The following is a 23,337-nucleotide window of genomic DNA, read 5'->3' on the forward strand; positions in this document are numbered from 1 at the left end:
AATCAAAAAAACCATGCCGAAGCCACTCAAAAATCAAGGTTATGCTCATTGCTGTTTTCGATATTCATGGTTTGATGCATCATGAATTGGACGTATTGAGGCGTTTGCGTGAGAACATCCGTCCGAACGGCCGGAATTGTGGAAGAACAATTCATGGATTTTACACGATGATAATTCACCATCGAATCGAGCCACGATTGTGACCGAATTTAAAGCTTAAAACGCAATGTATACCATCGATCAACCTCCCTTTTCACCAGATTTGGCTCAGTGTGATTTTATCTTGTTCCCCAAACTGAAATTGCCACTCCGTGGAACCTGTTTTCAGTCGATCGAAGAGATAAAACAAAGTTCGCTGAAGGAGTTGAAGGCCAGCCAAAAAAGTGCTTATAAAAAGTGTTTCAAGGACTGGAAAAATCGTTGGCGTAAGTGCATTACATTGAAGGCGACGAAATAAATATTGCTGAATAAATAAATATTTTGAATATTATTTACAATTTCCGGGTACTTTTTTGTCACAATATATACATGTATACTTACATATGCAATCAAAAAAATGAAGCTTAAAAATTTGAATATTATCTGAATACAATGTTAATATTGATATACCGTCAAACCTAGATAAGCGATAGTTCAAGGGAGAGTTTTCTTACTAATCCAGTTCTCACTTACCCAGGCTTGACTGTAACTACGTTATAATTAATGAAAATGTCAAGGATAAAATTTCTCTTAGAACTAATCTGTTTTCCGTCACATAACCTCACTTATTATTAAATTCAGTGCAAGTATTTTTTGAAATCTATAGATTAAAGTAAAAAACTTGGGAATTTGAAATGAAAATGAAAAGAAATGAGTAAATCTTTTCGGAAAATAAGTGGCATTCTTACTGCACAAAGGAAACCTAAATTACACGAAACATTTACCTAACCATTGAAGGCGGTCCTCATTTATTGCAGCGCTTTGTTTTGTGCTTTTTGTGGTCGAAGAGTCCTTTTACCCTAAAATGCGGCATTGAGACACGATTCTGTCATTAAGAAAGTTACGAAGTAGTGCATTTAGGTAGTGTGCTAGTTTATGAATGAAGAACGGCATCTTGATTTTTCAAATTTTCGCTTAAATAGCAACGAATTCTGCGATTTGCAAACAGTTGGGAAGTGTCTGCGAGCTAGTAATAGTCTTAAACTTCTCCATACTACTAATATTTAAATCTCAGTATTGTCATTCTGAATAGCGTAAGGCAATTGATCAGCTATGACGGACGAAGTGCAATTAAGTAAACGACTCTTGTGGGTGTTGCGTCATGGAGCTGTGAAGGAAGGAATTCCCATACGTTTCGATGGCTTTGTGCCAGTGACCGCCATTCTGAACCACCCAAAATTTGCTCGAGATTTCAATTTTAGAAAACTTCAAGAGATTGTAAAGAAAGATCAAGAGAAACGCTTAGCGCTGAGGCATAATAAAAATGGCTTTTGGGAGATACGTGCTAATGATGGTCACTCAATGGTCAATGTAGCAAGATCGCATCCTTTCCAACCCTATTACAGCGTCAATTCAATTAATAAAGCAATATACGGCGCATACCTACAATTTGAACGAATGTTCATGGAAGAATTTAATGCTATGGTACGTCCACATGCGAATTTCAAGACGTATGGTTACAACCGCAATTATTATGAGGAGAATAATGCGGTAAGTGGATTTCTATCAACTTAAATATTTGAAAAGTTGGAGCAATGCTTTTATATGTGATTAATATCTGAGAACTACTTCAAAAATGTTGTAGATCGATGGACTAGAAAAGCATTGTGGTTTTTCTTTGATTTTTTATATAACTAATATGTATTTTATTGTATTTTTTCAAAAACTAAAATAAAATCAACTTTACAGATCAATCCACCGATTAAAACAACTACCCTCGGACCCGTAAATACCGTGAATTCTAACGGAAACAAAGTCAAAACTAAAAAAATAGATTTTAAATGCACCATATGCTCCAAAAAATTCAGCAAGGACAAAGACTGTATGAAACATGAGCGTTGGGAACATGACATTAAAAGATCAAGAAAGAGCTTAAGCGACAAAGTTGAGGATATCATTGCCTATATAGAATCGGACGAACAACAATTATTGCAAAAGGAGTCACTAAATGCTCTACAGAACTGTGAACCAGGGCAAGAGCTTAGCAGTATTTTTAAACAACACAAAATGAATGACGAGACCTTAAGTTCGGTTTACAAGAGCATCGAAGCTTGTCTGAAGAATGTACTACGGCCGTTAAAAGGGGTAGAACTACATCCTTTCGGGTCCATTGCAAGTGGTTTAGCTTTAAAGGGTGAGGGAGCAAAACATTAACACAATTTTCTTTATTTTAATTTATTAATTTTTAATGCTTTACATTTCCAGATAGTGACATCGATGTGTATATTGAGCTTCTCGACAACACCCAAACCACCGGGAATTCCACAAGACAAGCATTTAATCGCATCAATATTATTTTACAACGTAGTAACGACTTCAATGAAGTTATTCCGATTCGACAAGCTCGTGTGCCGATTATCAAATGTAAGCACACCCCCACTGGGTTCAGGTTGGACATAAATCTATCATGTTCCAGAGGTGTACACAATACCAAATTTGTGCGAGACCTTTCGCAATTCGACCACAGAATTCATGAGTTAATTACCTTCCTCAAAATATGGGCTAAGCAGTTACAATTAATTGGTCGAGGGAATATGAGCAGCCACTGTCTTATTACACTGGTATTATTTTATTTACAACAACCACAATCGAATCAACCGGCTGTGCTGCCAGCAGTTAAAGATCTCCAAGAGAATGTTCCTGATAATTTGATAATGGGTGTGAATTACGCATATCAACTTCAAGAAAAAACATCTCAGATACCACAGGAATGGACCACATCAAAACTAATTGAAGGCTTTTTCAAGTTTTATCGCTGCTTTGAATTCGAAAAAATGCTTATATCACCATATTTGGGAAAAGCGATACCCCTTGATAAGTTTAAAAAAGGTATTTTCAAGTTCCCAGCTTATGATGTTCAGCAGTGCGATGTGGCCGCCGTGAGTAACGAACCTGCACAGCCGATTCCGGTCAGTAAAAATATACTAACAAATAATATTCAATAACGCTTACATAAGTAGAAAAAGTATTTAAACATATAATGAAATACATATTATATAATTATACAATTTTCGTTTTTAGCTGGCTGATCGTTGTGTTTGTGTACAGGATGCGTTTGTTCTAAGCCATAATGTTGGTAAAGCGATATCTCGACTCCATTTGGAATATTTTCGAAAATGCCTAAACCTTGCTTGTGATGTATACGAAGATGTAGATATTTCAACAGATGCTCAACGATACGAGGCACTACTCTATGGCATTTTTGAACGGGTGGCTCAATCGGTGAATATAAAGTTCGCTTTCCCAAGATAAATTTTGTACAAGTAGGAGCAAACCAGAAAATTAGAAATTAAGAGCTTACATATAATATCAAAATTGAATTAAATAAAGTTGAATTTTATATTTAGACGGAAAAAAGTATGTCTTATCTATTTGAGATCCCTTCTGAATGAAAGGCCCGAGAAGATAATGTCCTGCAGGTACTTCCCAAAGTAGAGTGCGATGTATTCTTAATATGTTGGCAATATTTAGGAATATAGCGAACGTTAGTTCTGTTTTGTCCAGACTGCATAAAGAAGCAAAGCAAATGGGTCTGGTAGGGAATGAGGGCAAGACGAAATATCTCCTGTCATCAAACAAACAGTCGTCGCACTCGCGACTTAGCTCCCACATCACTGTTGATAGTCACAACTTCGAAGTCATAGATAATTTTGTCTATCTTGGAACCAGTATTAACACCAAAAACAATGTCAGCCTCAAAAAAACTCTTGCCAACAGTTGCCGCTTCGGACTGAGTTGGCAATTGAAAATTAAAGTCCTCTCTCGACGAACAAAAACCAAACCAAACCTATATGGTAGAGAGACATAGACGATGACGACATCTGATGAGCGAATTAATATACAGCGGCTGCACTGGCTAGGTCATGTCGGCCGTATGGATGAAAACACTTCAGCTCTGAAAGAATTCGACGCAGAGAAGGAAGAAGGCTACACGTGGTATCTCGAAATGGCGCTAAATTGTTAAAAGAAGAAACGACTGGCGCGCTGTTGTTAACTCGGCGATAACCGCATAAGCGGTTTCTACGCCAGTAAAGAAGAAGAAAGCGTTCAACTTGTTCAAATTGTTCGACAAAATCGTGAAGGGATTAAATCCAATTTGGCATCATGTTAACTTATTTTAAAGGTCATATACTCCTCAAAATTGATCATTATATCTTCAATAGGTCAGCGAAAATTCTTCTAAAATCATTATCAAATGTGATATACTATATGTGATTTAAGGGGCTATACCAGTGTGACACTTTCAAAAAAAGCTTCTTCTTGCTTTTTCGATAGTTTATATATTCAAAAATATTATGTGAAATCGGCAAGGTCATATCTTGAATAGTTTTTGAATGGCAGCGACCGCTCAGAGGTGCAAACATCTATAAGTGAAACTTTAAACTCGTTTTTCTCGAAACGACATTTTTCAAAATTGCTGGCGTCATAACTCAACGAGAAATTGACCGGTCGACTTCAAATTAAAACTGGGTATAGTTGAATACATTTGCTATACAATGGACTACGATCTCTTTGATTGGTTGAAAATTGTCAATTTGGCATTAAAAAAATTAACTTTTTTTTTATTAAAAAAATCTAATTTTTTTTTTTCAAAATTAATAATTTTTGATATTTTTCAAAGATCGTAGTTCGTTGTATAGAAAATATATTTAAGTTTAATAAACATTTTGAATTTTTTTGTTTCAGCTATTCATTCGACCGGAATCATGCCAGCAGTTGAGGCACTTTTTTCGGCACTTCCGCAGACAGCACATAACTCTGTTATTTTTCAATATTTTTGTAAAAAAGAAAATTTTAATATAGCTAAAAATATACTTTATTACGTCCATAGAACGTCGAAACATTCAATCTTGTACTTTCTTTTAAAAAAATATCTCGGGTACCACAATTTTTCATGCGTCACACTGGTATAGCCCCTTAAACTCAACCGAAGGGGCTAAATTTAATATAATGAGTTGTTGCGAAAAATAACAAGCAAAGACTAATTTATTTTTATTGACCTTTCAGAGAACGTATCCCCTTAATATTACACATTTTGCCAACCCAAACTGTGGGAAGTCGAAGATCCATTATTTTGGATATATTGGGACTTATTTTAAAGCAATTTTTTAAATACATATGTATATACATATACATATTTATGAAGTAAAGTCAACAGGACATTTAAAAATCCTGAATATCAGTTATAAGAGGCTAATGCAAGTTTTTACTCAGTTTTATCCATTTTTGGCACAAAAATACTCTGTTAATAGAAAAATATGCTCTCTCAATTTCATTAAAATAGCTCCCACATAGGCCGAAATACATATGTATGTATGGGGTATAAATTCAACTGGATGTTCAAAAATCTTTATATTTAGGTACTAGAGGACCCGTCCACGTTTTACTGTGGCTGATACATAGGTAGTACTACCAATACCATCTATATGATTTCTATTAATTGGATTATAACTATTAGTTAAGGAGATATAGCATTTTTGGTGAATCAACTTGTGTTAGTTTACAAAAAAATTAACCAAAAAGCATTCCGTGCGTTAATAAAGTATTGGTTTTTGGGGGAAAAATTCAGTTGAAATTGGACTGTACACCCGCGAAATCAACCGAATTCAATCGACAGTCAGCCAAGTGGACGGCATATTATGAAACGGTTCTCAAGCGTGGAAACAAAAAAAATGTTGTTCTGCTATATTTTTATGCTAGATATCGCGTTTATTTTGTTATGAATACATTTGCTTCTTCTTGTATTGAATGTTAACAGAAAGAGAAAAAAATAGTACCCTATGTCCTTACCCTCTAAGCTAACTTCCCACCAATTTTCAGCCAAATCGGTTCAGCAGTTCTTGAGTTATAAATGGTGTAACTAACAAAAACCTTCTTTTATATATACAAGGTCTGTCGCAAAAGAAACAGCACTGTTAAAAAAAAAAAAACAAAAAATTCATATTTTTCAAAAGTTATATTTTTTTATTCAAAGTAGTTTCCTTGTGCTTCGATACAGCGTGTAGCCTGGTCAATTAGCATTTCAAATGAGTGTTCAAGGTCATTTCTCGGAATGCTCTTGAGAATATCGGTCGTCGCCTTTTGGATAGCTGAAATGTCCTGAAACCAGTATCCTTTCATGGGCAAATGAAGTTTTCCAAATAGGTAAAAATCACAGGGTGCCAGATCAGGTGAGTAGGGTGAGTGATTAATGGTTAGTATGGAGTTTTTTGTCAAAAAATCAGTGACAAGCGTCGACCGATGAAACGGCGCATTACAACAGGCGCCAGTATCCTGCCTTACGGTATTGTGGTCGAGCACGACGAATGCGTGACAAAAGACGCTTCATAGCACCAAGGTAAAACACAGCATTAATCGTTTGGCCAGGTGGGACGAACTCTCGGTGTACAATACCCTCGGAATCGTAAAAACAAATCAGCATTGTCTTTATTTTTGACTTCTGAAGACGATCGACTTCTGATCGTCACAGAGGTCCTCACGACCTTCTTGGAATCGCTTAAACCACTCATGCACATTACTACGGGATAGGCACTGATCACCATAAACTTTTTTCATCATTCGAAATGTTTCAGTAAACGTTTTCCCAAGTTTAAAACAAAATTTAATTTTTGCTCTTTGCTCAAAATGCACTTTACGACCGATGACCAAAAGCTGCTGTCACTTTTTGATCGATAACATCGATTCATCGATTGTATGTAGTTATCCAATTGTCTTAAAATTTTTACGAAATGTCAACAAGAGATCAAACTTTTTATTTCATATACCCACCAAAAGGTGGCGCCACCAGAAACAGTTATATTTAAAAAGTTCTGTTTCTTTTGCGACAGACCTTGTATAGATATGGAGGCTAAGGGAAGAATTGATCAGATTTAATCCCTTTTCGACACAAGTGTATATTTTTATCAAGGACCCATTTTCTCAAATTTCAATGATATATTTCATAGATTGGCCGATATTTTCGGTAAAAAGTTGGCCATAGGCACTGGGGTTCACATATTCGGTATGAACAGTTATCGTCCGATTTTGAAATTTTGTGATGGGTAAAATAGAATACCTTATGAACACTATTTGGGCAAAATTTTAGTCGGATATATTGATTGGTTTTTGTTTTGTGTTCTGAAAAGTGAAAGAATCAATTGTAATTTAAAATTGTATTATATGGAAAGTAGGTGTGGTTTTTGTCCGATCTCGCTATTAACTGTTAAACTGTAGCAACATGCTGTAAGAATATAAAAATCATAACCTCGTGGTAATTCAAATAAAATCCAAACAATCTGGATCACAAAAAGCTTTTGAAATAAACCATTAAATATCCGAGTGTCTTTTTTGGGATATATGTTCATTATCTCACTTTTACCTTTTGTTGCTTTTACACCTTTCTAGGTATCCAGGAAATTTTAAAGGTTGAGGTTTGAAAGTCTCACATTCGAGAAAGTACTTTCAATGGCAAGCAGGTATCTCAGATGCTCACAGTATTTTGCTGTCTTACCTGAATTAAAGACTTCGACATTCGAACAGTCAATTTTCCACGAATTATTATTGTTAATAATCTCTATCTCTATCTTACTTCTAAATCTAAATTACTAAACTAAAATATATTTTGTTTTCTAAAGCTTTGAAATGTGAATGTAATCCTAACGCATTGAATTGTCTTCATCGAATCTTAGGTATAAATAATTAACAAAATTTCGAACCTTTATCCCTAACAGCGGTTAAAGCAGGTATATTTCTTAAAAAGCACAGGTATGTGATATTTAAATGACTTTTGCGATGTTATTATACTCTCGCAACATGTTGCATAGTCCGTCCGTGCAAACCATAACTTCCGTAAGAATTGATATACATATCTTAATGAAACTTCTATACCTGCTTTTTGGCACTATGAAAAGGCCACCTAACGCTGTTATGTAATGGTAGAAATAAATCCAAAATTAAGATATAAAACTGTAATTTGGTACAGGTTTATGATGACTTTCAAAATAAGTTAATTAATACCAAATTTTATTGCAAACCATTCATGTTTCGCCGAACAGCCCTTTGTCCACATTTTTAATATAAAATAAGTCCAACAGGAAGGAAACGGAAGGTTTTTATCTGGCTTTGAAACTTGCAAGTTGCAACAGTATAAAATGTTCAGTTACACCCGAACTTAGCTCTTTCTTACTTGTTGTATTTGTTGCTAGTTCAGTAAAAATATTATAGTTGACGTTTTTTGTTATTTCGAAAACTACTGCTTTGGAAATAAATTAATAAAATAAATGTTTGGTCCCCTTTATCTAGTGTAATGCATTCGTTGCAGCGGTCTTCTATCGTGGTTACATTGCATGGAGCTTCAAAATTTACATTTGTTTTCATCTTGACCTTCTCACTTGAATGAAATCTTTTAGTAGCGAGTCACTTTTTGAGCCTGAGAAAATGAAAATAGTCGTTGGTGGTCACTACTCGTGGATACGTTAGGAGGACTACTACTTGGCCTATTTCATATCATTTATCGGACAACCGAAACACTCAGTAAAATTTTACGGTCACCCAACAAAATATCCGCAGTAGAGGTACTTTTTTAATAGTCTCCTGGTGTGAATTGTGTCAAGTTGTCATGTTATTTTGTATTGTTTGGCGAAACAGACTGCTGACTCCACTTGCACTTCTGATCTCTGAGAGCAGCATCAGCAAACTCGGTCTAAGCGAACTGTGGGGCGGCATTTCAAGCTCCTTACGTACAGCTGCAACCGCAGCCATTGGTTTTCGGAGAATGCAAAGGAATAGCTGCTAGGACGAGGAGTGCCGTGTCGCAGCGGAGAGAAAACAGACTGCCTACCTCGCAACGTTACAATCGACCACAACACGTGCTGGATGGGATAGATACCGAGAGTTGAAGAGGAAAGCGAGACGCATTTGCAGACAAAACAAGAAAAAACGTTAACTTCGGTTGCACCTAAGTGAAGGACTTCTCTTAGTAACTATGTGTTCAGTTTGTATGGAAGCTATATGCTATAGTAATTCGTTCTGAACAATTTTTTATATTGTTACCTTAAGCAGTAATCCATGCCAAATTTCGTGAAGATACCACGTCAAATGCGAAAGTTTTCCATACAAGCCCTCGATTCCGATCGTTCGGTTTGTATAGCAGCTATATGCTATAGTAATCCGATCTAAGCAATTTCTTCTGATATTACATTATTTCTATAAACAATAACTCATACCAAATTTCGTGAAGATATATCGTCAAATGTGGAAGTTTCCCATGCAAGCATTTGATTCTGATCATTCAGTTTGTATGGGAGCTATATGCTATAGTAATCCGATCTGAACAATTTCTTCGGAGATTACATTGTTGTCTTAGAAAATAATCCATACCAAATTTCGTGAAGATACCAAAATGCAAAAGTTTTCCGTACCAGCACTAGATTCCGACCATGAAAAAGTTCGAACAGCAATTACCAGTCTGAAGAACAACAAAGCGACGGCGGCCGATGGATTGCCGACCGCCAAGCTATTCAAACACGGCGGCGAAGAACTGATAAGGAGCATGCCATGCACCATGCGATTGGAATTTATGTGTGATCTGCCCAATCTACAAAAAGGAAGTCCCCACAATCCGCGCCAACTACCGTGGGATAAGTCTCCGAAACACCGCATATAAGGTTCTATCGAGCGTAATGTATGAAAGATTAAGGTACACCGTCAACGGTGTGGCTGTAGGCCTGGAAAATCAACAACCGACCAGATATTCACCAAGCGCTAAATCTTGGAAAAAACCCGTGTCAAGATAATCGACACACAGCACCTCTTCGTCGATTCAAAGCTGCTGTTGACAGCACGAAAAGGAGCTGCTTTTATGCCACGATGTCTGAATTTGGTATTTCCGCAAAACTAATACGGCTGTGTAAACTGACATTGAGCAACACCAAAAGCTCCGTTAGGATCGGAAGGACCTCTCCGAGCTGTTCGATACCAAACAAGGTTTCTGACAAGGCGACTCCTTTTCGTGTGACTTCCTCGACCTACTTCTGGAGAAAATAATTCGAGCTGCAGAACTAAACAGAGAAGGTACCATCTTCTATAAGAGTGTACAACTCCTGGCGTATGCTGATTATATTGATATCATTGGCCTTAACAACCGCGCCGTTAGTTCTGCATTCTCCAGAATAGATAAGGCAGCGAAGCAAATGGGTCTGGTGGTGAACGAGGGCAGACCGAAATATCTTCTGTCATCAAACAAACAGTCGTCGTACTCCCGACTAGGCACCTACGTCACTGTTGACAGTCATAAATTCGAAGTCGTAGATAATTTCGTCTATCTTGGAACCAGCATCAACACCAACAACAACGTCAACTTCGAAATCCAACGCATGACAGGTGCTACTTTGGACTAAGTACGCAATTGAGAAGTAAAGTTCTCCCTCGACGAACAAAGACCAAACTCTACAGGTCACTCATTATTCCCGTCCTGCTGTATGATGCAGAGGCAAGGACGATGACAACATCTGATGAGTCGGCGTTAAGAGTTTTCGAGAGAAAGGTTCTGCGGAAGATTTATGGTCTTTTGCGCATTGGCCACGGCGAATATCGCACTCGATGGAATGATTTGCTATATGAGAAATACGACGACATTGACATAGTTCAGCGAATTAAAAGACAGCAGCTACGCTGACTAGGTCATTTCGTCCGAATGGACGAAAACACTCCAGCTCTGAAAGTATTCGAGCAGTACCCGCCGGGGAAAGCTAAGGAAGAAGAAATCCTCCACTCCAATTGACCCCACATTGCGAAAAGAAGAAACCGCTGGCGCGCTGTTGTAAACTCGGCTATAACCGCGTAAGTCATGTCTACGTCGTTAAAGAAGAAGAATACTTACGAAGCTTACATGAATTTCTTTACGGTCTAAAGCTGAAAGTTTATGTTCTGTATTCAATCACTGAAAAGCTTGTCGTTTATAGAAAATATGAATTAATTTATTATCACCTTAAGTTAAAGTATTGACTACAAATCACAGTATATTAGCATTTGTAAAAAGTTATACTTATTCAAGGATACTTAAGTGTAATATTGTTGTTGTATGCGTAACACTAAAGCATTTCGATTATCATTTAATACTATGTAGTACTTACTATATGATAAAATTATTTATTGTATATTGTTACCTTTAAAACATTTGTAGTTATATTTAGTTTTGGCAAGCGTATGCAATTATTGTTAAACTTTGTGATTTAGCACATATGTACATTCATTCGTATATCGATATGCAAATGGACCTACCCACGCCTGTAACAATTGATCAATAAGTCACGCAGTTTTTGGTTTGCGTCCTGAGGTCATCCGTCCTTTGTCTTTTTATTGGTGGATTTTCAAATGAAACTCTCAGCGTAATTTTATATTTTACTTCAAAACCACACGCCAGAACATTATTTTCTTGAATTCTGAATTTTAACGAGTTTTTTCTTCACGTTCATTCTGTTCAACACCGTCAGATTCCTAGGAGAGCGCATTAAATGAGCTCTTTCAAAGTACTTTCCTTTAAGCAATACGCCACCTCCTCGCAATTAGCAATGACTTATTGATGCAATTTCGACAAGTATGGTTATTAAATTGTAATGATTACTAGAAAAATTTAAGATTTACATTCTCAGTCTAGAAGCATTTAGAGAAATGAAAATTCCTTACATAGCGTAAAAAATTGAGACTATAGAAATGAGTTCTCTACATACTTAAGCAAATATTTTTCGAAACTTAAGTGACATTTTTAATTATTGTACAAATTAAATTCTAAATTAAACGAGATATTCACCTCCCTCCACGTTGGAAGGCGGTCCACATTGATCAGTGCGCTTTATTCGTTGTGCTATGGTTCGCCGCCGAAGTTGTGGTTTTGTGCTAGGCACAAGAGCAATACTTCTTCACGAAGCTGTCCGATATGCAATGCGAATCTTTGTAATATGAATCCAGGCGGCTTATTTCACCTGTAATATGCATAGCCTCGGTCTCTGGATTGTAGCGCAGTGTTACCTCAAAATCGGCACTATTCGGTTTTGTAACGAAGTGCAGACGATACACATCCAATGCAGTGCCGTTTGCATCTTTCGGTCTGAAAGCCTCATACGAGCGGTGCGCACTAACGACATTGTGGAGCTGCAAAGCGCGACATTGAGACGCAACTGTGCCATTTCGAAAGTTACGCACCAATTCATTTATGTAGTTAACCGTTGAATTGCCTAATTTTTGTATGATATTCGAGTTTTTATGCACCTTATTGTAGGGTATACAGGTGCACCAGTGTTCATCGATGGCTGCATCGTTACAAGAACGATCCAAAGGCACTGGTTCTAAAAGCGTTTGGCAATTCGGGCAGCCTTCAGCCGCAGTTAGAAACTTGGATTTATCTTCAACACGCTCGGACATGCCAAGGAAATGCTTGAGTGTCATGTGCAGATCATACGGTGTGGTTAAACGATTCTTATTCACGCTTAAAGCATTTACAAAGCTTGGGTATTTTTGCTTCAGATACTGTGGCAACCAAAGAAAGATGAATGGCAAACGTTCCTCCATATGACCGGATGCGGTTGTGCGTGCAGGTCCAAAACGTAGACCGTGATCGCTGAAGAATACAACAATCATGTGTTCGAGTATGCCTAATCTCGCTAAACGTTCCAAGTAGTCGAGCACTACGACATCCATCGACGAGCAGTCACTTAAGTTGTTGTGACTGAATGAATTGGCCCAAAATAAACCGAATAATGGTTGGTCTTTGAAACGTGCGGCAAATTCAATGGCATAATCTAACACGAATTGTGCAGACTGCTGATAGCCGAGGCAAAAGGTGAGACCAGACTTATATGTTTTATGTAAATGATGTTCCGCAGCCAGTTGGAATGGACGTAAGTAATAGTCTACAGGCGGTTTCGTAAATCCCACCTTATAGTAGTTGAATGTGCTAATATCTGCTGCATCTTCGCCGTAACCTGTCACATAGCCATGCTCACGAAATGCATTCCAGATCAAGCTGCAGTTGTCTAAGGCACCCAAAACTCTTGGAGGGCATTTCGTAACTGTATTGTCTTTATTGTAGCCAGCAAGTACAGCCATAAAATTCGGGAATGTATTGTCGTCTATCTAATGAAAGAAATATAGTTGCAAATACACATCTCTAAATATTTTTATGATCAAGTAATATTTTTATTATCATGTTATATACTAACGGATTTTTCAATGAGAGCGCTACAAAAGCTTTTGAAATAAAACGAAAACGGTTTGGGATATCAATGAAATTCTTTATTCATTTTGTTTTGCATGACCACCACGGGCACGCTTGCCGAAGTCCAGACGCTGAACCGGGTTTCAATTATATAAATCGGCCGATACTGCTGCAATTTCATGTTCGATATTCGTAAGAAGTTTATCAATCGTCGCTGGCTTGTAAACATAGACCATAGACTTGACGCAGCCCTACAGGAAATAGTCTATAACACGACCGAGGCGGCGAATTGACTGGGCCATTTCGTGAAATAACAAGTTCACCAAACTTGGTTTTCAATAAATCTATTTTGACATTCGCTGTGTGACTTGTGGGGCCGTCCTGTTGGCATCAAGTCCATATCATCCAATTCGGGCCAGAAATATTCGATTATCATTAAGCGGTATCGATTCCCATTCACAGTAACCTACCAGTCTTGATCATCTCGAAGGAAATACAGTCCAATGCCGCCGTCGGCTCATAAACGGCTGCCGTGTTGACTCATGGAGTACGTATGGATTGCTGCCTGGCCAACAAGCATATTTTGCTTATTGACGAAGCCATTCAGCCAGAAATGAGCCTCACCGCAGAAGATGACTTTTCGTTGAAAATCCGGATCATTTTCAAGTTGTTGCTCAGCCCAATTCACGAACATATGGCGATTCTGGTGGTCAAGCGGCTTCAGTTCTTGCGTCAATTTGATCTTGTAAGGATGTAGGCCAATATTTTTTCGCAAAATTCGCCACAACGATTATGACGACTATAAATTGAACTTAGTGCTTTTAAAGTTGAGGTCACTGACTACAAATTTCGGTAGTAAATTTTAATAGTTTCGACTCGTTTTTGGATCATATATCTTTCCATGATGAGATCGCAAAACTTTTGGAAAGAAATGTCAAAAGAACGGCAAAAATATGGCGTCGTTTGCTGCAACTATTGGTCTACTTTTGTGGCGTCCCTATTGAAAAACCCATTATGAATGTAGTCTAATTAAAAAAAAATCTAATCACAATTTGGGTATTGATATCTGATACTTTATTCTGAATACCTTAAAACCATGGGATATCAATGTCATTCCAGTAAAAATTTTACAAATTTACCACTGCATTTATCTCTCAAATTTACTTCTAAGGAGCTTTTTGAAAAAAAAAAAAATCGCTACGTGTAAGTAAACCGGTTTTCAGACGGTTTGAATTGCACTTGTAAACATTATTGTGAAATTTTTATGTAGACCTCTTAACCCTTGTCAATTACTTATATTATTATATGTTATACTAATAATATTTACTCTTATCTACTATTGTTACTTATTTGTAATATTATAAGCAATTTCGGTTACCTTATTATAGCCACTTAATTCGAACCAATCATTGTCGTATAGGTACTGCGCTGTCTTCGGCATGGCTCTTATCAAATTTACACGCGATATACTATCGATGCCAATCATTAGAATGCTGGGCGGTTTTGTTCGGCCATGCTCAGTATCCTTCTTTTTCCATGTTTTTAAACGCTCTCGCACTTTTGGTTTTTCATTTATTAATGGATGCCCATTTTTATACACATTTCGCTTATTAGAATCACATTGTACTAAAATGCTTTCGATAGAAGGCGATAAAGAAACACTTTTCTTAAAAGGAACACATTTACTAAGTCTGAAAAACAGCAAAAAATAAAAAGGATTGTATTTAAATAATTTTTACCTAAAACAATTAAATTCGAATGACGGTTTAAATGTATGTGACTGGTCAAAAAAAAAGGAGAACAATTAATGAGATAACGAGAAACTGACGATTATTTTTTGACTTTTCCCAGAAAACTAGTTTTCGCACGTTAGCTCCCTTTTCGTAGACCAGGTCACATATAGAGTATTTATAAATCTATTACGTTTATGGTTCTGAGAGTTTTTTTGCTAATTCGTTGAACTTAACTATGACGGAAAAGACAAGCAGTTCTTTTGGAAGACGTACGGATGAGCTGAGAGACAGATAGTACCCTGATTTCAACTCGTTTCGTCGCCCTAATCGTTTAGGTTTAAACATAAAGCGTGACCTTGAAATAGATGCCCAGTTTTTTAAAGAAAAACACAGAAAGTTCAAATTTAGTGATGAATGTTTTACATCATTCAAAAGATAATTCTCTGACATTTATTTTTTCACGAATATCTCTTTCAAATATTCGCCGCGGCTATGTTTCAGATGATCCATCCGTTGAGTCCAATTTTTTATGATTCGATAGAACATTTCGACTGGTAACTGGCGAATGACACGCATGATGTTTTGCTCGGGGCGGGGTTGTCCGCATAGACTATAGACTCTACATATCCCCACAGGAAAAAGTCCAACGGTGTGATATCATACGATCTTGGTGGCCAATGAACCGGCCCAACACGTGAAATTATCCGAACCGTATGAATTCTGGATTTCAAAATGGGTGATAGTGTTGCAAATAGTTCGCTCAGTAGGCCATAGTGTTGACCATAAATTGAGCGAAGCGCGCGAAAAACATTCTTTACAGAATGTCAATTTTCTTAATAAAGTTGAACGATTTGTAAACGTTGTTGAGGCGGAACTCTATCCATGATAAAATGCCAAATAATGCTAAACAAGCGTGATCTGTCAAAAATAGGCTTTTAAAAAAGTAACACTACTTGGATCACCCGGTATATGAATATAACTCTATAAATATCTCCGTTAGTTTTAGGCGTTACAAACAACCGTTAGGTAAGCAAAACTATAATACAGTGTAGACTATAAAAGATACTACAAAGGTTCTTCACTAAACTCCATAACCAAAATTTAGTATATTTTCAATATATTAAAAACCATACCACACACAACCAACCACAGACAATATAATACACCAACTTTTTTTTTAACGACTTGAAATAAAATACATATGTATATACAAGTAAACTTCCTACAACGCGGTTTCCTTTAACGCGTTTTCGCTCCAACGCGGTTTCTAAAATGTGTCTATACTTTGATTCCGTTGAAATTGTTGATGTGTCATTTAAAGAAATCCGTCCTTCAACACTAAAAGCTTGAAGGAAAGCACTAACACCGGAAATTGACGTTCAGGGCACTGTTTCTACACAAATAGGAGAAGAATATAGGAACATAGTGAGATTGGCGCATGCAGTAGAAGGTGATGGATTTGATAAAATAACAATGGCTGATAATAGAATTAATTGCTGACGACGAAATAAATGAAGCAGATTTAGTGGCAATGACAAATGAAGAAGCAGTTGGTGGTAGCTCTGGCGATCTTTCCGTTGTTGAAAATAAAAACTTTTCACTAAAAAATATCGAGAAAATTTTAAATATGGCAAAGCAGTTGGAAGAATACATTTTGGAGAATGACACTTTAAGTGACAGAGCAGAAATATTTAAACGAAATCTTCAAAACAATTTAGCTCCCTATCAAGAAATTTATAAAGATTTGCGAAATAAGAACAAACAAACTTCAATGCACGATTTTTTCAAACCAATAATGGTCGAAAGGATGCCCGAATCTGATAGTGGATCAAGTTCAGATTTTGAACTAGTACGAACAAAACGTTCGAAACAAATCATACTAAGTGATGAGAAGGAGTAGATGGTTATCGTTCTATTTTGGCTTTAATTTATTAAATCTTTTAACTTGAATATTTTACGTAGAATTGAAATTTTATTTTATTTTATTTTGTTTTGTTTAAATAAATGGAATGCTATGTATGTTCTTATGACTCAACAAATAAATACACAAAATTATATTAAGCACATATTTTTAGTATACAAATTCCAATATTTTATTGAAAATTTTTTTCCTTTGGAACCAAACTCTGATTTTTGTATGGAGTTAGAGTCTCCTATAACGCGGAGTTTTTCAGGAACCTATTCACCGCGTTGTAGGAGGTTTACCTGTACATATGTACATGCATTAACTAACTAACTTTAGGTGGATCTGCATATCATGCAGACTAAAGAGTGCAAATGTATAAAAAATAATTTTAAGTCTGCTAAAACTGGCAACTGTATGTTAAAAAGTATGTTTGTATGTTAAAAAAGTATGTTTGTATGTTAAAAAAGTCCGTTGGAGATTTTCAGACAGGTATGCACGTTATTATGAAAGCGTGTGCTCTCATCACTCTCTCTCTCTCTCTCTCTCTCTGCACTTTCAGACGTTTACATATATATATGGCATGCGTGCGTAACTTTGAGTCAGTTTGTGCTTACATATAGTCTGAAAAAGTAAATTTGCTTGTTTTGCTGCGGTTAAAGTGGTTTGCTGAAAGTGATGGATTGTGAGGAATATAAAGAATATCGTTCCAAACTTATTGCACTAGTACGTAAAAATAAAGTCTTATGGGATAAGACTAAAAAAGTCCGCCTCAGTTATGCGGCGAAAAGCAAAATTTGGAATTCGATAGGAAAAGAGTTAGGCCAACCAGGTTAGTGTTTCGTAGTATTTGCCTTTGAACATGTGCGTATGTACAATGTACATACATACATATTTAAACCCTGCAGGAAAGTGATTGTGGTTTTGCTACATTTCGGCGATACAAGTTTGATGCCGTTATAAATCATGTGTTTGTTGTTATCAAAAAGTGAAACGAAATACATATTATTAAATATTTGTGCGTTGCTATGCACGTTTTGTTGTTAAAAGGCCAATATTTACATACATAAGTAAATGTATGATGTTGTGACCGTGACATATTGAATGAACGTAGGTCTATTTTCCTTTTGCGGGTGCCATATTTAGCATTTTTCATGCTACCAGAAAAACATATGTACATAAATATGTGCATGTGTATGTATAAAGAAACATATGTATGTACACATTTTTGCCTTTGCATAAGTGAATATCTATACCTACTATAATCAGACAAAAAAAGCTGTGACGGATATCAATGTACTTTTATTATCGGTTATAAATAATACGATGAACATAAAATCTATGGTAATTCCGATGCTTACAGAAGAGTTTAAATAAGTTCATGCATGGGAGTATATAATTTGTTTATTCATACTTATGTTTATCAAATCACACATGCATGAAATTTAGATGTAAAAGATCTTTGGATTCTTCATGCAGCGGTGAAAATTGTTGTCATACAAAATATGTAAATGGATTTGGAATGCATACAACTACAAAGCAGCCATATGCAACCGAGAAACAGAGACAAAAAAATTCTCTCTGAGTTTGCTCTCTCTCTCTCTCGTTTAGAGAAATTTTCATGCATTGTACATATGTATATGTAGGGATGAATACCAAGAGAATGTTAACTGCTAAGGTCCATTCAGATACAACTTGCCTCACTTTGCGTGTACTGTACTAAAACAACGAAGCAAAGAAAACAAAAGGTATGCCACACTGAACGCTTTGCTTTCAGTGTTTCTCTCTAATAAACCGGCGACTGTTCATTGGCAAAGCGTAAAGACAGAATGAGTGTTGCCCAACATTTTGCCTGGCTGCGCGTCGAAAACTATTTATGTGAACGTACTCATACATAAGCGTACATCGAAGTTGTCTCTCAAAACAAATGCCTGACTCAAATCGATGCAAAAGAACTGTGAATTGACCATTAGATATTGCAATTTAAAAAAACTACAAACATATCTACACAAAAATACGGGAATATATGGATGTATATCAGTATATGTGTACGCGCACTTATTTTAGCGAGAGCGAATTTATGTAAAGAAGAAGAGCCAAAGTACATTCACGTGAATAAATATATACGCTTTGCGCCTGCAACCAAACATACCATATATACATACATACATCTGTGATAAACCAGAAATACTGGGAAAGCTGTTAGACTCTGAGCAAGTTAAACCACATATGTACATACATATGTATTGTTTGTAGCATTCTTTCTTGTACGGAGTTCATATCGAATGCTAAATGCTACTGCAAATACCGCTGTTCAAATAAGATTTCGTGAAATCTATGAAAGCATTTATAGCGGGTGATGCAAGTAGAGGTACTTTTTTCAATAGCATTTTTTTGACAGATCACGCGTGAGTCGAAGAATGTTTATAAATCGTTCAACTTTATTACGAAAATGCATATTCTGTTAAGTATGTGTTTCGCGCGCCTCGCTCAACTTATGCTCAGCATCATCGGTTTACTAAGCGTATTATTCGCAAAACCAGCACTTACTTGAGACGCAGCATTCATTATTGGATAATATTCGACCACATCCAGCACGCAGTGAAGAAAATATAGCAGCTGTAGCTGAGAGTGTACAAGAAGACCGTGGGGGCGAACGACTTAAATTGTCTTAAATTGAGAGCGTGCAAAATGCAGTTGGTCTAAGAACTGAAGCGGCTCTTCCTTTCCAAGCGACATCGTTTCGTTCTATGGGCTCTTGAAAAGTTCCAAGAAGATCCGACGTGTTCGAGCCAAATATTTTTCACCGATGAGGCATATTTCCGGCTCAATGGATATGTAAACAAGTAAAATTGGCGCATTTGAGACGAAGAGCAGCTTGAAGAGATTCAAGCGCTCCATTTTTCATCCTGAAAAAACGACGGTTTGGTGTGGTTTGTGAGTCGGAATAATCATTGGACCATATTTCTTCAAAAATGATGCCAATGAGAATGGTGTCAATGGCGACCGTTATCGCGCCATGATCGCCGTATATTTGATGCTTGAAATTGAAGCTCGTGATCTCGGCAACATTTTGTTTCAACAAGACGAAGCCACTTCGCATACAACACATCAATCAATGGATTTATTCAGAGAACACTTCGGTCAGCAGAAAATTTCACGTTTTGGGCCGGTCGATTGGCCACCAAGATCGTGTGATATCACACCGTTAGACCTTTCCTATGGGAATATGTAAAGTTTATAATCTATGGGAACGATTCAGGCCTTCGAGCGAAACATCACGCGTGTCATTCGCTTGTTATCAGTACGAGTCATCAAAAATTAGATTCAATGGATGGACCATCTGAGACGTAGCCGCGGCCAACATTTGAAAAAGATATTCTTCACAAAATAAATGCCAAAAAATGTTATTTCGCATACATTGTGGTAGTAAACATTCCCCATTAAATTTGAGATTTCCGTGTTTTTTCTTTAAAAAAGTAGGGAACTTCGAAATGGATCACCCTTTATTTCTTACAATTTTTATAATTTTATATGTGCTTTTAATTTGTTAATTATATTTCAAATTTCAATGATGATTTCTGGGCTCACAAAGAACTGTAATGTGTATATAACAGTTCATGAGCAATACCCTCCATCTTCTCCAGCCATGAAACCTAACCTAACCCTAAACTGTCGTTACAGTTTTTGTAATGAAATTAAAACTATACATAAAGTTAAATTATGCCTTAAAATACCATTTCGACGGCTCAAAATATTTTTTATCGCCTCTTCCATCTGTCTATGGTATATTTGCCATAGAGACTGCGCATCTAAAATAGCGTCGAAGTGTAATATAATTAACAAAATAAGTTACATTAAAATATGAAAATAATTACTTTTTAATTAAATTTATTTTTTATTATTGATATTCTTGCAGGAGAGATGGTACGTAAACATTGGGCGTGTTTGCGTGATCAATATCGTAGAGACGTGAAGAAACAAGTGGTAGACGGGGTTGAATCTTCCTGGATATTTTTCGACGAAATGACTTTCATTCGGAAATTTTTACATATTCGGTATTTCGATGGAAGCCTAGATTCAGAAGATTCTGAAATTATAAACAAAAGTGTTGGCCCAAAAAAGAAGAAAACATGTAGGAGATCATATTCGAGGATCATTCCAACAACAGGCAATTTTATGACCCAGATTTTTTCTACAGGTAAATATATATAAGCAAGATTTCTATTAATTTGAGCTTAGCTTATGTAATTAAACAACTTTACAGCAAGTGATCATGTAAACTCAGATTGCCAGGAACAACAAGAACAGCAACAAGGTGGTGATTCGCCTACGAAAGTAAATTCGACAACCCGTCTTCATAGACCAATTAAAACGGACATGGACTATGAATCTGTTGACACAATAATAAACAACGCTTCTATGGAGGTACGTACATCGTTTAATATCAATTTTATACTTATTATTTATAATTATAAATATTTTGTAATATTATGTACAACGCTTTTAGCCCCTTGACATTTTTTTAATTCAATTATATAATGCCAGCGAATGTTTTTATGATATTTTATGTTATTTTCAATTTTAGCCACCAAATGAAACTGTAATTGAACTCTTAGAGCAAAGAGCACAAATTCCTAAAAATACAGAAAGGACACATTCACAGTTGGGGAATCGTGCAGGTATTCATCTTATTCAATTCAATCAATCAATAATTAGTTTTTGACTAATTTTTATTTTGTATTTTCTTAAGAATTCACACCTAACAAACAATCACATCGCCTCCCGCCAGTGAGTAATGTTTACGAAACACCGAGAAGCCTTGATATACCGGTCATTGAAATTAAAGACGAAGTCGAAATTTTGGCAGCTGAAAACGACACAGTTGCCGACACGACTGTTGCTTCTGAGAACTCCACAAATATAATGGAAACAGACTGTTCTATAAATGAAAAAAATTCAACAGGATTTAGTAGGAATACAAGTAAACATATAGAAATAGAAAAGGAACCGACTGATAAGGAGGATGACGATTATCATTTTGTGATTAGTCTCTTGCCAACATTGCGACGCATTTCTCATGATCGAAAACTAAAAACGCGTATGGAAATAATGAAAGCTGTAATGGAGGCGGCACAAAGCAATGCCACATAAATAATATGTATTACATGTTTTTATAAATATGTACACTAACTGTTAGATAGATAGATAGATTGTTATAATGAGGTACTGCACTAAACAGCGTATATTAAGTTTTCCACGAAGTTTGTAACTCCATTTGAGACCTTATAAAGTTATAGAGTCTGTTCGTCTAGGTGTATAAAATAACTGAGGAAGATTTATCGATCTGAGATTTTGCACACTTGCTTTTCTCTCCAAGAACGTGCTTATTTTTCAGAACCGCCGATATGGTATTACTATAGAATACAGCTGCCATAATATTCTCATATGGAAAACTTTTTATTGGACAGATATACATATGCATGACATGTGGTAGAGATTATTGTCCAAGGCAGGACTTCGATCTTCGAATATATTCTTCAGATCGGATTACTATATCATATAACATATGCCTATTATACATATACATAGTTGCTAAGAAATGCAACTGTGAAGAATATTATAGCTTCGGTGCAGCCGGACTAAATTTATTAATTATTAAATAAGTTAAGATAGATGTGTAGTTAGTCAAATAAAAATATACGAGTTTGACAATCAAACTGAATATGGAGAGTTCTTAGTTCCCACAAATTAAGTAAATATAATTATTATCAAATTTCTCTAGGCTTCTTTGACAGAAGTCAATATGATTTAATAATGAATTAGCATAGCACAACGCAAAATACTATTGAGTTCTGGAATAACTCGGAACAAACAGATCATCGCTACAAATTTTAGTTCAGATTTTTTTGTACTACTTATACTTCTTAAGTTAAGTTATAACATGGCTATCGGCTACCGAACATCATCAACTGAGTAGCAGGTAGCCATGCTAGATATGTTATGTATATAAAACTTTGCTAACTTCTTAAAAAATACTTTTTTTGGTTTAAAAACATTGTAAAACTTAAAAAATGTATTATATTAATTTTGTTTGCGTACTATTTGAATTGAATATTGGATCTCCAAACAAATTAGTAATTGTAATCTCTCTAACACTTATCTGACGATTTTCAAGCACCATATTCTTCACTTTTTTAATATTTTCATCATTTGAAGAGGTCGTGCAGAACGAGGCATGTCTTCAACGATCTCTCGACCGTCCTTGAAGGCTTTGTACCACTCGTAGGCTTGTGGTTTTGAAGTAACTA

At 36.1% G+C, this 23,337-nt stretch overlaps 3 protein-coding genes across 11 annotated transcripts in view; 2 read left to right on the top strand and 1 right to left on the bottom strand.

Annotated features, from left to right (window-relative positions):
- Positions 1-1,251: 1,251 nt before the first annotated feature.
- On the top strand, positions 1,252-3,450 carry LOC120778324 (terminal uridylyltransferase 7-like). The gene is made up of 4 exons (XM_040110120.1): positions 1,252-1,689; positions 1,888-2,332; positions 2,404-3,107; positions 3,220-3,450. Exons 1-4 carry the CDS (start codon positions 1,252-1,254, stop codon positions 3,448-3,450), a joined length of 1,818 nt encoding a protein of 605 aa, XP_039966054.1.
- A 7,681-nt stretch (positions 3,451-11,131) lies between these two features.
- LOC120776506 overlaps positions 11,132-23,337 on the bottom strand; it is a 52,455-nt gene continuing 40,249 nt past the window's right edge. For all 7 annotated transcript variants that reach the window (XM_040107203.1, XM_040107204.1, XM_040107202.1 and 4 more), the window contains exons 5-6: positions 14,769-15,081; positions 11,132-13,308 (exon numbers count right to left, since the gene is read on the bottom strand). In XM_040107203.1, coding sequence (XP_039963137.1) covers positions 12,073-13,308; positions 14,769-15,081 — 1,549 coding nt within the window. In that variant the 3' untranslated portion in view covers positions 11,132-12,072. The remainder of the gene's footprint in view (positions 13,309-14,768; positions 15,082-23,337) is intronic.
- Positions 17,610-22,751, top strand: LOC120776507. Of its 3 annotated transcripts, none has more exons than XM_040107208.1 (5): positions 17,610-17,858; positions 20,946-21,227; positions 21,294-21,454; positions 21,615-21,708; positions 21,780-22,751. In XM_040107208.1, exons 1-5 carry the CDS (start codon positions 17,705-17,707, stop codon positions 22,178-22,180), a joined length of 1,092 nt encoding a protein of 363 aa, XP_039963142.1. In that variant the 5' UTR covers positions 17,610-17,704; the 3' UTR covers positions 22,181-22,751. The 3 variants fall into 3 exon arrangements, with proteins under 3 accessions (XP_039963142.1, XP_039963144.1, XP_039963143.1); XM_040107210.1 differs by having other exon boundaries at positions 17,667-17,752; XM_040107209.1 differs by lacking the exon at positions 17,610-17,858 and adding an exon at positions 19,111-19,397.

Source organism: Bactrocera tryoni, chromosome 5, assembly GCF_016617805.1.
Source record: "Bactrocera tryoni isolate S06 chromosome 5, CSIRO_BtryS06_freeze2, whole genome shotgun sequence".
Classification (NCBI taxonomy): domain Eukaryota; kingdom Metazoa; phylum Arthropoda; class Insecta; order Diptera; family Tephritidae; genus Bactrocera; species Bactrocera tryoni.

Excerpts from the sequence above, each read along its gene's own strand:
- LOC120776507 (XM_040107208.1), top strand. The coding sequence starts at position 17,705 with ATGGATTGTGAGGAATATAAAGAATATCGTTCCAAACTTATTGCACTA. Across the intron at positions 21,228-21,293 it reads GACCCAGATTTTTTCTACAG|CAAGTGATCATGTAAACTCA; the intron begins GTAAATATATAT and ends ACAACTTTACAG. Across the intron at positions 21,455-21,614 it reads TAAACAACGCTTCTATGGAG|CCACCAAATGAAACTGTAAT; the intron begins GTACGTACATCG and ends TTTCAATTTTAG.
- LOC120778324 (XM_040110120.1), top strand. The coding sequence starts at position 1,252 with ATGACGGACGAAGTGCAATTAAGTAAACGACTCTTGTGGGTGTTGCGT. Across the intron at positions 2,333-2,403 it reads AAGTGGTTTAGCTTTAAAGG|ATAGTGACATCGATGTGTAT; the intron begins GTGAGGGAGCAA and ends TTACATTTCCAG. Across the intron at positions 3,108-3,219 it reads AACCTGCACAGCCGATTCCG|CTGGCTGATCGTTGTGTTTG; the intron begins GTCAGTAAAAAT and ends TTTCGTTTTTAG.